Here is a 13,516-nt window from a genome sequence, read left to right on the forward strand (position 1 = left end):
ATGTGGTGTATCACATTGATTGTCTTGCGCACATTAAACCATCCCTGCATACCAGGGATAAATCCCACTTGGTCTGGGTGGATGATCTTTCTGATGTGTTGTTGCATTCTATTGGCCAGAATTTTATTGAGGATTTTTGCATCTATGTTCATCAGGGATATTGGTCTGTAATTCTCTTTCAATGCTGCATCTTTTTCCGGCTTAGGAATTAAGGTGATGCTGGCTTCATAGAAAGAATATGGGAGGACTCCCTCTTTTTCAATTGTTCTGAATAGTTTGAGAAGAATTGGAGTCAGTTCTTCTTTAAATGTCTGGTAGAATTCAACAGTGAATCCATCTGGTCCTGGGCTTTTCTTTGTTGGGAGGGCCTTTATTACTGTATCAATTTCTGTCTCAGTTATGGGTCTGTTTAGGTTTTCTATGTCTTCCTGGTTCAATTTAGGTAGGTTGCATGTGTCCAGGAATCTATCCATTTCTGATAGGTTTCCCTGTTTGCTGGCTTACAAGTCCTTGTAGTAATTTCTGATGATTCTTTTTATTTCTGTGGTGTCTGTTGTTACATTTCCTTTTTCATCTATGATTTTATTGATTTGGTCTTTTCTCTTCTTTTTTTAGTTAGTTGGGCCAATGGGGTGTCAATTTTGTTTATTTTTTCAAAAAACCAGCTCCTCGTTTGGCTGATTTTTTGTAATTTTTTTTTTGATTCAATCCTATTGATTTCTTCTCTGATTTTAATTATTTCTCTTCTCCTACTAGATTTGGGTCTGGTTTGCTGTAGGTTTTCTAGATCCTTGAGGTGAATTAAAAGCTCATCTATTTGGTGCCTTTCCAATTTCTTGATGTCAGCACCTATTGATATAAATTCCTCTTAACACTGCTTTTGCTGCATCCCATAAGTTTTGGTATGTTGTGCTGTTATCCTCATTTACTTCCAGAAAATTTTTGATTTCTCTTTTAATTTCTTCTATGACCCAGTGTTCATTCAGGAATTTCTCTTTTAATTTCTTCTATGACCCATTGTTCATTCAAAGAATTTCTGGAAAAGACCCAGGAGGCACAGGCAGTCAAAGCCAAAATCAACTATTGGGATTGCATCAAATTGAGAAGTTTCTGTACTGCAAAAGAAACAGTCAGGAAAGTGAAGAGACAACCGACAGAATGGGAAAAAAAATTTACAAACTATGCAACAGATAAAGGGTTAATAACCAGAATCTACAAAGAGATCAAGAAACTCCACAACATCAAAACAAACAACCCACTTAAGAGATGGGCCAAGGACCTCAATAGACATTTTTCAAAAGAGGAAATCCAAATGGCCAACAGGCACATGAAAAAATGTTCAAGGTCACTAGCAATCAGGGAAATGCAAATCAAAACCACAATGAGGTTTCACCTCACCCCAGTTAGAATGGCTCACATACAGAAATCTACCAACAACAGATGCTGGTGAGGATGTGGGGGAAAAGGGACACTAACCCACTGTTGGTGGGAATGCAAACTGGTTAAGCCACTATGGAAGTCAGTCTGGAGATTCCTCAGAAACCTGAAGATAACCCTACCGTTCGACCCAGCCATCCCACTCCTTGGAATTTACCCAAAGGAAATGAAATTGGCAAACAAAAAAGCGGTCTGCACCCTAATGTTTATTGCAGCCCAATTCACAATAGCGAAGACCTGGAACCAACCTAAATGCCCATCAACGGTAGACTGGATAAAGAAATTATGGGATATGTACTCTTTAGAATACTATACCACATTAAGAAACAACAAAATCCAGTCATTTGCAACAAAATGGAGGAATCTGGAACACATCATGCTGAGTTAAATAAGCCAGTCCCAAAGGGACAAATACCATATGTTCTCCCTGATCGGTGACAACTGACTGAACACCAAAAAGGAAACCTGTTGAAGTGAAATGGACACTATGAGTAACGGTGACTTGATCAGCATAGCCCTGACTGTTAATGAACAACTTAATACATTATCCCTCTTAGTAGTTTTTTTTTGTCTGTTCTACTTAATATGACTGGTTTCATTCTGTAATTAATACACAGTTATTCTTAAGTGTTGAAATTTAACTGAAATGTGATTCCTGTTAAACATAAGAGTGGGGATAAGAGAGGGAAGAGATGTACAATTTGAGACATGCTCAAGCTGACTTGCCCCAAATGGTAGAGTTAGAAACATACCAGGGGACTCCAATTTAATCCCATCAAGGTGGCATGTACCAATGCCATCTCACTAGTCCAAGTGATCAATTTCAGTTCACAATTGATCATAATGAAAGGACTAAGAGTCAAAGGGAGCACATAAGCAAGTCTAGTACCTGCTAATACTAACCGATAGAATAAATAAAGGGGAGAGTGATCCAACATGGGAAGCGAGATACTCAGCAGACTCATAGAATGGCGGATGTCCTAAACAGCACTATGGCCTCAGAATCAGCCCTAAAGGCATTCTGATCTGGCTGAAAATCCCATGAGAGTATTTCAGGCATGGAAAGCCAAGACACTCTTGGGGGGGAAAAAAAAAAAACAACCAAACCTAAATAAAAGATCTCTGTGAGTGAGATCCCAGTGGAAAGAACAGGTCTTCAAAGAAGGAGGTACCTTTCTCTGAAGGGAGCAGAGAACCTTCACTTTGACTATGACCTTGTCTAAACAAGATAAGAGTCGGAGAACTCAAGGGGCTTCCATAGCCTTGGAAACTCATGACTGGAGCATGGGGAGATTACTGATGCCATAAACAGGAGTGTCAATTTGTAAAGTAAACAAAGAGGAGTCACTGTGCACTTACTCCTCATGTAGGATCTCTGTCCTTAATGTGCTGTACATTGAGACTTAATGCTATTAAGAGTACTCAAACAGTATATTTCACTTTGTGTTTCTATGGGGGTGCAAACTGTTGAAATCTTTACTTAATGTATACTAAACTGATCTTCTGTTAAAAAAAAAAAAAGAAGAAATTAGCAATTCCCAACTTGACTCTAGCTGGGATTAAACATGACAATAGGTCTGATCTGATTTCATCATCATTTAAAAAATCATCTATTATTTTTCACTTTATGTTTCTGTGTGGGAGCAAACTGTTGAAATCTTTACTTAATGTATGCTAAACTGATCTTCTGTATTAAAGAGAATTGAAAATGAATCCTCATGTGAATGGAAGGGGAGAGGGAATGGGAAAGGATAGGGTTGTGGGTGGGAGGGACGGTATGGGGGGGAAGCCATTGTAATGCATAAGCCGTACTTTGGAAATTTATATTCATTAAATAAAAGTTAAAAAAATTAACTTTACATATCAATTAGCCAACTAATTGATTAAATTAGAATTTCAATAATATTAGATATTATATAATTATATGTGGTATATATATATATATAAAATGAGACTCAGCAAGGTCAAACAATGACCTTATTATCTAATCACCTAACTCCTGTTTTCAAAGGTAAATGATTTTTCTATTGGGTATGCATAAATATATTATTTATATACTTCAACTACATATATTACATGTATTTCCCATTTTACCTTCCTTCACATAAATAATTACATATTCCACATACTTTCCAGCTTTGCTTAATAACTGTTAGAACTTTTCAATATTAACATAAAAGAATATCCTCATAATTTTATGAATTTCTTAATTATATCATGTGGATAATTATAATCTATTTAACGACTAACTTGAATAAGGACATTTAGATTGATTCCAACCTTTTGTTTGAAGAAACTATATCAGTAAATAACTTTGTATATCTGAGCTTTCTTTTCATAAACAAGTTTATATATAGGCAAAAATCCCTGCAGTGAAACTGCTGTGTCAAAGGTATGCACATTTGTAATTTTGATTGATACTGTGAAATTAGCCTTCACAAAATTCCTAAACTGTAACTAGAAATGTATGTAAAAAGATGTAGGGCCTTGGTGGGAGGTGGAGGGGGCAGTGATTAGATCTAGAGGGAGCAGCCATAGTGAGTAGGACTATTGGCTGATCCTGAGAGCTCCTTTGGCCCTTCTGTCATGTAAGGACACAGAAGAAGACAACCATGACCCAGGAAGATGGCTCTCACCAGACATCAAGTCTGTTGAAACCATGATTTTGGTTTCTCAGATTCCACAACTGTGAGAAATAAGTTTATATTGTTTGTAAGTTACCCAGCCTTGGGTAGTAAAAATAGCATTTTAAGTATTAAAGTGAGCATATGGATAGGATTTAGTGTTAAAGTGATCATATAAAGAGGATTAAATATTTGGTAATAATAATAGATAGAATTAAAAGGGAGTGAATGCTCCAACATGGGAAGCAGTCCACACAGCAGACCCATAATGACAATTGCTTTAAGTAGCACTCTGAGCTTAAAATCATCCCTTAAGGCATTATGGTATGGCTGAAAATCCTATGAGAGCAATTCAGGCATAGAAAGCTAAGACACTGTGGCAAGAAATGACCTACGTGAGAACTTCTGTGGGCGAGACTCCCAGTGGAAACAAGTGGTCATCAAAGAACGAGATACTTTTCTCTGAAGGTAGGAGAGAACTTCTACTTTGCTTATGTCCTTGTCTAAATACTGACGGAGTTTGTGGATCCAAAAGGCTTTCATAGCCTTGGCAGCTCATGTCGAGAGCCTTGGGTAATCACTGATGTCATACATAAGAGTGTGTGAGAGTTAATAGCAAAGTCTGTTCTTAAAGATTTACCTCATTTTAATGTATTAAGTGGAGGATATTCTTATATCTCATAAGCTATAGTTATGTTGAAGTGCTCACAAAAGACATATAACTCTTGGGTTCTTCAAAGTTATTTAAGTTTCTTAAAATATATATAAATTAAACCTCAGAAAGATTTATTTTTAGGGAATTAAGAAGTAAATTTTTCCTTATTGTAAAAATAATCCTTCTGGTATTCTATTGCACAGTATGGTAACAACATTTAACAATAACATACTGTATTTTTCTAAATAGCTAGAAGAAAGACTTTTGAATGTTCACACTACAAAGAAATCTTGAATATATGAAGTGTTGGATGCTAATTATCCTAACTTGATCATTAAAATCTATGCATATATCAAAATATTACATTGTACTCCATAAATATGTGCAATTATTATTTGTCAATAAAAATAAATAATCTAAAAAAAGAAATGAAAAAAATTGTTATCCAGCCTTGATACTTTTTTATAGCATCCTGAACAGACTAATACACCTTTGATTCTCTTTTTATATGAACCAGAATCAACTCTACTTGACCTCTCTACCATGGAGATGATTGATTCAAATATTCCACTCTCACTTATTGAGAGTCTCATATTTTAGAAACCTACAGTCCTTTGATTCATTCTATTTTCTACTATCCATTAATTCCTTCATCTCCCCATCCAACTTAGAAGCATTTGCACACTAATTCTATCATTTCCTGGCCTTGTTGTACTTTATATCCATGTGACAAAATCAGAAACTCTGATTTAGCCAAGTGTCCACCTCTGTGAGAGCAAATAGGCAGGTAGTCAGGGGAAAATCACATCACCAGGCAGAGAAATGTCACAGCATGAGACACAGTTCTCCTGTTATGTCTGGGCCCTCAAAGTGGCAACTCTATTCAAGTTACCCCTCTTTCATTTTCAAATTATTTCATTTTTCATTTTTCTCAGACCTCTAACACTTCTCACCATAAATGTCTTCATCTTCCATTTCAGATAGAACTGAAAGGAAACACTTCATTCAGGAGGCTCCTATAGTTAACATCACCAAGTCTAAGCAGACCTCAGCCAGATCCACTTTGCTTCTATTCTAACAGGAAGGGAAGAGGTGACATCCATTTCTTTTATCTAAGATCTGTTTCTTTACCTTTGTTCTTAGTCACATAGGTTCCTTCTCTCTCAAGGAAGTGGCACTATTGATTGTTTTTGCTGCTGTCCACTCAACTTTTCTCTCTGTAAAATTCTTTTGTGTCAACATTTAAGCATGTATCAGTCTTATTTCAGAAACAAGCTCTTCTTTACTCTCTGAGTCTCCTCAGGTAGTTAAAACCTGTGAAAGATTTTCCATAGCATTGCTTCCTTTTCTTTTTTTTATAAAAATATTTTTTATTTATTTTAAAGGCAGAGTTACAGAGGCAGAGGTGTGTGTGTGTGTGTGTGTGTGAGAGAGAGAGAGAGAGAGAGAGACAGAGAGAGAGAGAGAGAGAGAGATCTTTCATCTGTTGGTTCACTCCCCAAATGGCCAGAGCTGGGCAGATCCAAAGCCAGGAGCCAGGAGTTTCATCTGGATCTCCCACATGTGTGCAGGGGCCCAAGGACATGGGCCATCTTCTACTGCCTTCCCAGGGCATTAGCAGAAAGCTGGATCAAATATGGAGCAGCCAAGTCCCCAGTCAGAACTGGCACCCGTATGGGATGCTGGCACTGCAGGTGGTGACTTTACCTGCTACGCCACAGTGCTAGCCCCCACAGCACTTTTTTCATTCACCTCCTTTCCTATTTCCTCCTCAGCTTGACTCACCTCCCACTTCAGGGAACTTCTTTCTCAAGTTTGCAACAAGATACTTTTTTTTTTTTTAATTTCATTTGAAATGGATTATACTTGACCCTGTTGCTCATTTCCTCCTTTTTGAAATTCTTCTCCAATTTCCTTTATATAATTCACTGGATAGATTGAGGCAGAGATAGAGTGGCAAGATGGCTGTATAGCAACGGGATGATCAAGTCCCATGGGGGCAAAATAGATAGTTAAAAGAGAGAAGATACATGCCAGAGATAGAGCCATGGGAAATTTGGGACAGGAAGCCCAGGAAACCAACAGAGACTGGGCAGGTCCATGTTGAAAGAGCAAATAAATAAGGGAAGTGCAGAGGTGTGGCGGAGATGCAGACCAACTAGGAAGGCTGGCACCTGTCCACAGTGGACCAGAGAGACAGGAAATTGCGGGTCCTTGGTGCTGCAAATAGCAATGGGAGGGGTGAGCTTGGTGAACAGCTTTTGAAGTTCCATGTGGGATAAAAGAGAAGTTACAGAAGAACAAACAGAGAGGTCGGGTATCCCCCTGCCCAACTCGCTCTCCCCCCTCCCCACCTGGAACTGCAGCCGGCTGGGAGAAGCCAACTTATTTGTTTACAGTTTTGAAAGTAAACAGGGGACTGCTACCTTTGCCTCCCATGGACATGCCCATCATTTGTGGGGACCACCTCACTCCCCCACCCCACTCAGGAATGAAGACCACGACATTTCAGAATTTCTTCCCTACCATGCAAGCTGCACAACAAGGAGAAGTCCTGAATATCAAAAACTCAAGCCTATTCCACCGACCATTGAGAAGGGAGCTGGGCCCCAGTTGGTGGGGCTCTATGCAATAGAGTTCATACCTGCCTCCACCATGATTGAGAAGTGAGCTGGGGTCCAGTAGGTGGGGCTCTGTGCTTCCACTTGCAATGCACAGACACAGCAGCTCATAACAGAGGGGAACCTCAAGACAAGAAAATCTCCACAGATTTGAGGTGAAGTTTGTTAAGGAAGGCAATATGACCCTGACCACACCAGAGACTAACACCAAGGTGTCACACAGCTGTGAGGAAAAGGGCAGGTTATATCAACAGAAGTGAACAACCTCCTCTAACCAAAAAAATAAAATAAAATAAAATAATATATTAAGTTGTCCATTAGCAGTCAGGGCTATGCTGATCAAGTCACCATTTCCCATAGTGTCCATTTCACTTCAGGAGGTTTCCTTTTTGGTGTTCAGTCAGTTGTCACCGATCAGGGAGAACATATGGTATTTGTCCCTTTGGGACTGGCTTACTTCACTCAGCATGATGTGTTCCAGATTCCTCCATTTTGTTGCAAATGACTGGATTTCGTTGTTTCTTACTGCGGTATAGTATTCTAAAGAATACATATCCCATAATTTCTTTATCCAGTCTACCATTGATGGGCATTTAGGTTGGTTCCAGGTCTTAGCTATTGTGAATTGTGCTGCAATAAACATTAGGGTGCAGACTGCTTTTTTCTTTATCAATTTAAACTCCTTTGGGTAAATTCCAAGGAGTGGGATGGCTGGGTCGAACGGTAGGGTTATATTCAGGTTTCTGAGGAATCTCCAGACTGATTTCCATAGTGGCTTGACCAGTTTGCATTCCCACCAACAGTGGGTTAGTGTCCCTTTTTCCCCACATCCTCGCCAAAGGAAACCTCCTGAAGTGAAATGGACACTATGGGAAATGGTGACTTGATCAGCATAGCCCTGACTGCTAATGGACAACTTAATATATTATCCCTCATAGTATTTTTTTTTGTCTGTTCTACTTAATATGACTGGTTTAATTCTGTAATTATTATTCTTAAGTGTTGAAAATTAACTGAAATGTGATCCCTGTTAAACATAAAAGTGGGAATAAGAGAGGGAAGAGATGTATAATTTGGGGCATGCTCGGGCTGACTTGCCCCAATTGGTAGAGTTGGAAACATACCAGGGGATTCCAATTCAATCCCATCAAGGTGGCATGTGCCAATGCCATCTCACTATTCCAAGTGATCAATTTCAGTTCACAATTGATCATAATGAAAGGACTAAGAGTCAAAGGGAGCACATAAACAAGTCTAGTATCTGCTAACACTAACCGATAGAATAAATAAAGGGGAGAGTGATCCAACATGGGAAGTGAGATACTCAGCAGACTCATAGAATGGCGGATGTCCTAAATAGCACTCTGGCCTCAGAATCAGCCCTAAAGGCACTCGGATCTGGCTGAAAAACCCATGAGAGTATTTCAGGCATGGAAAGCCAAGGCACTCTGGCAAAAAAGATCTCTGTGAGTGAGATCCCAGTGGAAAGAACAGGTCTTTAAAGAGGGAGGTGCCTTTCTCTGAAGGGAGGAGAGAACCTCCACTTTGACTATGACCTTGTCTAAACAAGATAAGAGTCGGAGAACTCAAGGGGCTTCCATAGCCTTGGAAACTCATGACTGGTGCATAGGGAGATTATTGATGCCATAAACAGGAGTGTCAATTTGTAAAGTCAACAACAGGAGTCACTGTGCACTTATTCCTCATGTAGGATCTCTGTCCTTAATGTGCTGTACACTGAGGCTTAATGCTATAACGAGTACTCAAACAGTATATTTCACTTTGTGTTTCTATGGGGGTGCAAACGATTGAAATCTTTACTTAATGTACACTAAACTGATCTTCTGTAAAAAAAAAAAAATTATCAATTCCCAACTTGACTCTCACTGGGATTAAACATGACAATAGGTCTGATCTGATTTCATCATGATTTAAAAAAATTATCTATTATTTCTCACTTTATGTTTCTGTGTGGGAACAAACTGTTGAAATCCTTACTTAAGGTATACTAAGCTGATCTTCTGTATATTAAGATAATCGAAAATGAATCTTGATGTGAATGGAAGGGGAGAGGGAGTGGGAAAGGGGAGGGTTGTGGGTGGGAGGGACGGTATGGGGGGGAAAGCCATTGTAACCCATGAGTCGTACTTTGGAAATTTATATTCATTAAATAAAAGATAAAAAAAAAATAAAAAAAATAAAAAAAAATAAAAAATAAAATAAAATAAAATAAAATAAAATAGGAAAGATACAAAACTCCACGGGGGCCTTACACTGGATAGCTCCTCTACCCCAGAATACTGACCCAAGCACCCAGGCCACATCCAGCACATACATCTTGGAAGTCACTAAATGTATAGATGTCCCACTAAATCACAAAGACACAAATTAAAGAGCAAAACAACCAGACCAAAAAATAAATAAAAGAAAAAATATACAAATGCTGAAAAACAAAGGAAAAACCCTAAATAAGCATAAGGAAGACATTATGAGCCTCCCGAAGGGACACTACAACTATTCAGTAATTAAAGGTGAAGATGAGGAGATTGAGGATATGCCAGAAACAGAATTCAGAAAATTAACCTTCAGATTACTTAGAAACAATCAGAAGCAAATTCATAATCTAAATGAAAAGTGCTCTCAAGAAATTGAGATATTATAGAGAAGTGAGAATGAAATACTGAAAATGAAGAATTCAGTAGATCAAAAAAATACAGTGGAAAGCATTAACAACCGAATAGGTGAGAAAGATGAAAGAATATCAGAACTAGAAGATAAATTTCTGGAAATATTAAAGTCAGACCAAAGAAAAAAAAGAAAAAGAAGAAATTAGGAAACTCAAAAACACAACTGGAGATCTACAAGATATTATCAAACGATCAAACATACACATCCTCAGAGCTCCAGAAGGTGTGGAAAGAGAGACAGGATTAGAAGGCCTTCTTAATGAAATAATAACAGAAAATGTCCCCAATCTGGAGAATGAAACAGACATCCAGGTACAGGAAGTACACAGAACTCCCAAAGACACAACAAGAAAACCATCACACATTGTAGTAAAACATAAAGAAAAGATCTTAAAATGTGCATGAGAGATATGCCAAATCACATTCAGAAAAAGCCAATCAGAATCACTGCAGACTTTTCATCAGAAACCCTACAGGCAAGGAGAGAATGGTGAGATATATTCCAAGTCTCAAAAGAAAAAAGCTGTCAACCCCAAATACTATACCCTGCAAAGCTCTCAATTATGAATGAAAGAGAAATAAATAGAGACCTTCCATAGCAAACAGAAATTGAAGAATTAGTAACTACTCACCTACCCTACAAAAGATTCTCCTGGATGTGTTACACACAGAAACAGGAACAGTATTATGAAAGAAGATGAACACAGAAAATGAATCAGTAAAAGTACAAAGAAAACCCGAGTACAAAATTAGGACTATTTATGGAAACATGGCAGGGCAAAATTGGTAGTTAACAATAGTCACTCTGAATGTAAATGGCCTCAACTCCCCAGTTAAAAGGCACAGAATGGCTACAGGATTAAAAAAGAAAACCCATGTATTTGCTCCCTTCAAGAAGCACACCTTACCAAGAAAAATGCACGCAGACTGAAAGTGAAAGGATTGAAAAAGATATTCCATGCTAACAAAAACCAAGGAAGAGCTGGTATAGCCATCCTAATACCAGACAAAAGAGACTCTAACACAAAAATCATTAAAAGAGACAAAGAAGGACACTATATAATGATTAAATGATCAATTCAACACAAAGATATGATAATTATAAATGTATACGCACCTTGTCTATATAAAAGAAATGTTAATAGATTTAATGTGAGATATAGACTCAAATACAATAGTAATGAGGGACTTCAATACCCCACTTTCAGTAATGGATAGGTCAATCAGTCAGAAATTCAACAAGGATGCAATAGAGTTAACCAACACTATAGATCAAATAGACCTTGCAGATATATACAGAGCCTTCCACCCTACAGCCACAGAATACACAGTTTTCTCACCAGTGCATGGAACTTTCTCTAGAATTGACCACATATTAGGCCATAAAGTAAATCTAAGCAAATTCAAAAAAATCAAAATCATGCCATGCATCTTCTCAGACCACAATGGAATGAAGCTGGACAGCAAATCAGGAATTTCCAGAACATATGAAAACACATGGAGACTGGACAACATGCTCCTGAATGAACAGTGGGTCATAGGAGGAGTCAAAAGACAAATCAAAAAATTTCTGGAAACAAATTAAGATGACAATAAAATATATCAAAACTTATGGGATATAGCAAGAGGAGTGTTAAGAGGAAAGTGTATAGCAATTGGTACCTACATTAGGAAATTGGAAAGACATCAAATAAATGATCAATGCACCTCAAGGATCTAGAAAAAAAAAAAAACAGCAAACCAAACCCAGAACTAGGAGGAGAAAATAAATAATTAAAATTAAAGAAGTCAACAAAATGGAAACAAAAAGAATACAAAAGATCAGGAAAATGAAGAGCTGGTTTCAAGTTTTCAAGTTTCAGGGATTTTCCCTGGTATGCAAGGATGGTTCAGCATTCACAAATAAAACAGTGTGATACATCACATTAACAAACTGAAGGACAAATGCATAGGATTATCTCAATAGATATAGAGAAAGCATTTGATAAAATTGAACACCCTTTCATGATGAAAACTCTAAGCAAATTAGGTTTAGAAGGAGCATTCCTCAACACAATCAGGCAATTTATGGCAAACCATGGTCAACATTCTATTGAATGGGAAAAAGTTGGAAGCATTCCCACTAAGATCTGGAACCAGACAAGGATGCCCACTCTCACTACTGCTATTCAACAGAGTCCTGGAAGTTTTAGCCAGAGCCATTAGGCAAGAAAAGAAATCAAAGGAATGCAAATCAGGAAAGAGGATGTCAAACAATCCCTATTTGCAGATGATATGATTCATATAAAGGGGATCCAAAAGACTCCACCAAGAGTCTATTGGAATTCATAGAAGAATTTGGTAAAATAGCAAGATATAAAATCAACACACAAAAAACAACAGCCTTTGTATACAGAGACAATACCATGGCTGGGAAAGAACTCTAAGATCAATCCCATTCATAATAGCTATAAAAATCAAATACTTTGGAATAAATTTAACCAAGAATGTCAAATATCTCTATGATGAGAATTATAAAGCATTAAAGAAAGAGACAGAAGAAGATACACAAAATGGCAAAAACTTTCATGTTCATGTATTGAAAGAATCAATATCAGCAAAATGTCCCATTCTTCTGAAAGCAATATACAGATTCAATGCAGTACCAATCAAAATACTGAAGACATTCTTCTCAGATCTGGAAAAAATGATGCAGAAATTCATTTGGAAACACAAGAGATCCTGAATAGCTAAACCAAACTTATACAACAAAAACACAGCTGGAGCCATCAAAATGCCAGATTTTAAGACATACTACAAGGCATTTATAATCAAATCAGCCTGTTACTGGTACAAAAATAGATGGATAGACTAATGGAACAGACTAGAAATGCCTGAAATCAATCCAAGCATCTACATCCAACTTATATTCAACCAAGGAACTAAAACCAATCCTCGGAGCAAGAAGAGTCTGTTCAAAAAATGGTGCTGGGAAAACTGGATTTTCCACATGTAGAAGTATGAAACAGGACCCTACCTTACACCTTACACAAAAACCATTCAAAATAGATTAAAGACCTAAATCTGCGACCTGATACCATCAAATTGTTAGAGAGCATTGAGGAAACCCTGAATGATATTGGCATAGGCAAAGAGTTCTTGGAAAAGGCCCCAGAAGCACAGGCAATAAAAGCCAAAATTAACAAATGGGATTGCATCAAATTGAGAAGCTTCTGTGCTGCAAAGGAACACTCAGAAAAGTGAAGAGGCAACTGACAGATTGGGGGAAATTATTTGAAAACCATACAACTGATAAAGGATTAATAACCAGAATATATAAAGTGATCAAGAAACTCCACAACAAGAAAACAAACAACCCAGTTAAGAAATGGGCAACATTTTTAAAAAAAGGAAATCCAAATGGCCAGCACACATGTTAAAAAAATGTTTAGGATCACTAGCCATCAGGAAAATGCAAATCAAAACTAAAGAGAAGTTTCACCTCACCCCAGT

At 37.6% G+C, this 13,516-nt stretch overlaps 1 protein-coding gene and 1 pseudogene across 1 annotated transcript in view; both read left to right on the forward strand.

Moving 5' to 3' along the window:
- Positions 1-3,178, forward strand: part of LOC138850492 (uncharacterized) — a 158,877-nt gene extending 155,699 nt beyond the window's left edge. The window contains exon 5 of the mRNA XM_089305986.1: positions 1,032-3,178. Within this exon, the coding sequence (XP_089162112.1) occupies positions 1,032-1,194 (163 nt within the window). The 3' untranslated portion in view covers positions 1,195-3,178. The remainder of the gene's footprint in view (positions 1-1,031) is intronic.
- A 4,338-nt stretch (positions 3,179-7,516) lies between these two features.
- The window catches only part of LOC108178209 (uncharacterized), a 59,826-nt pseudogene continuing 53,826 nt past the window's right edge, over positions 7,517-13,516 (forward strand).

The sequence above is a fragment of the Oryctolagus cuniculus genome, chromosome 1 (assembly GCF_051225735.1).
Source record: "Oryctolagus cuniculus isolate XC-2025 breed Fujian yellow rabbit chromosome 1, ASM5122573v1, whole genome shotgun sequence".
NCBI lineage: Eukaryota > Metazoa > Chordata > Mammalia > Lagomorpha > Leporidae > Oryctolagus > Oryctolagus cuniculus.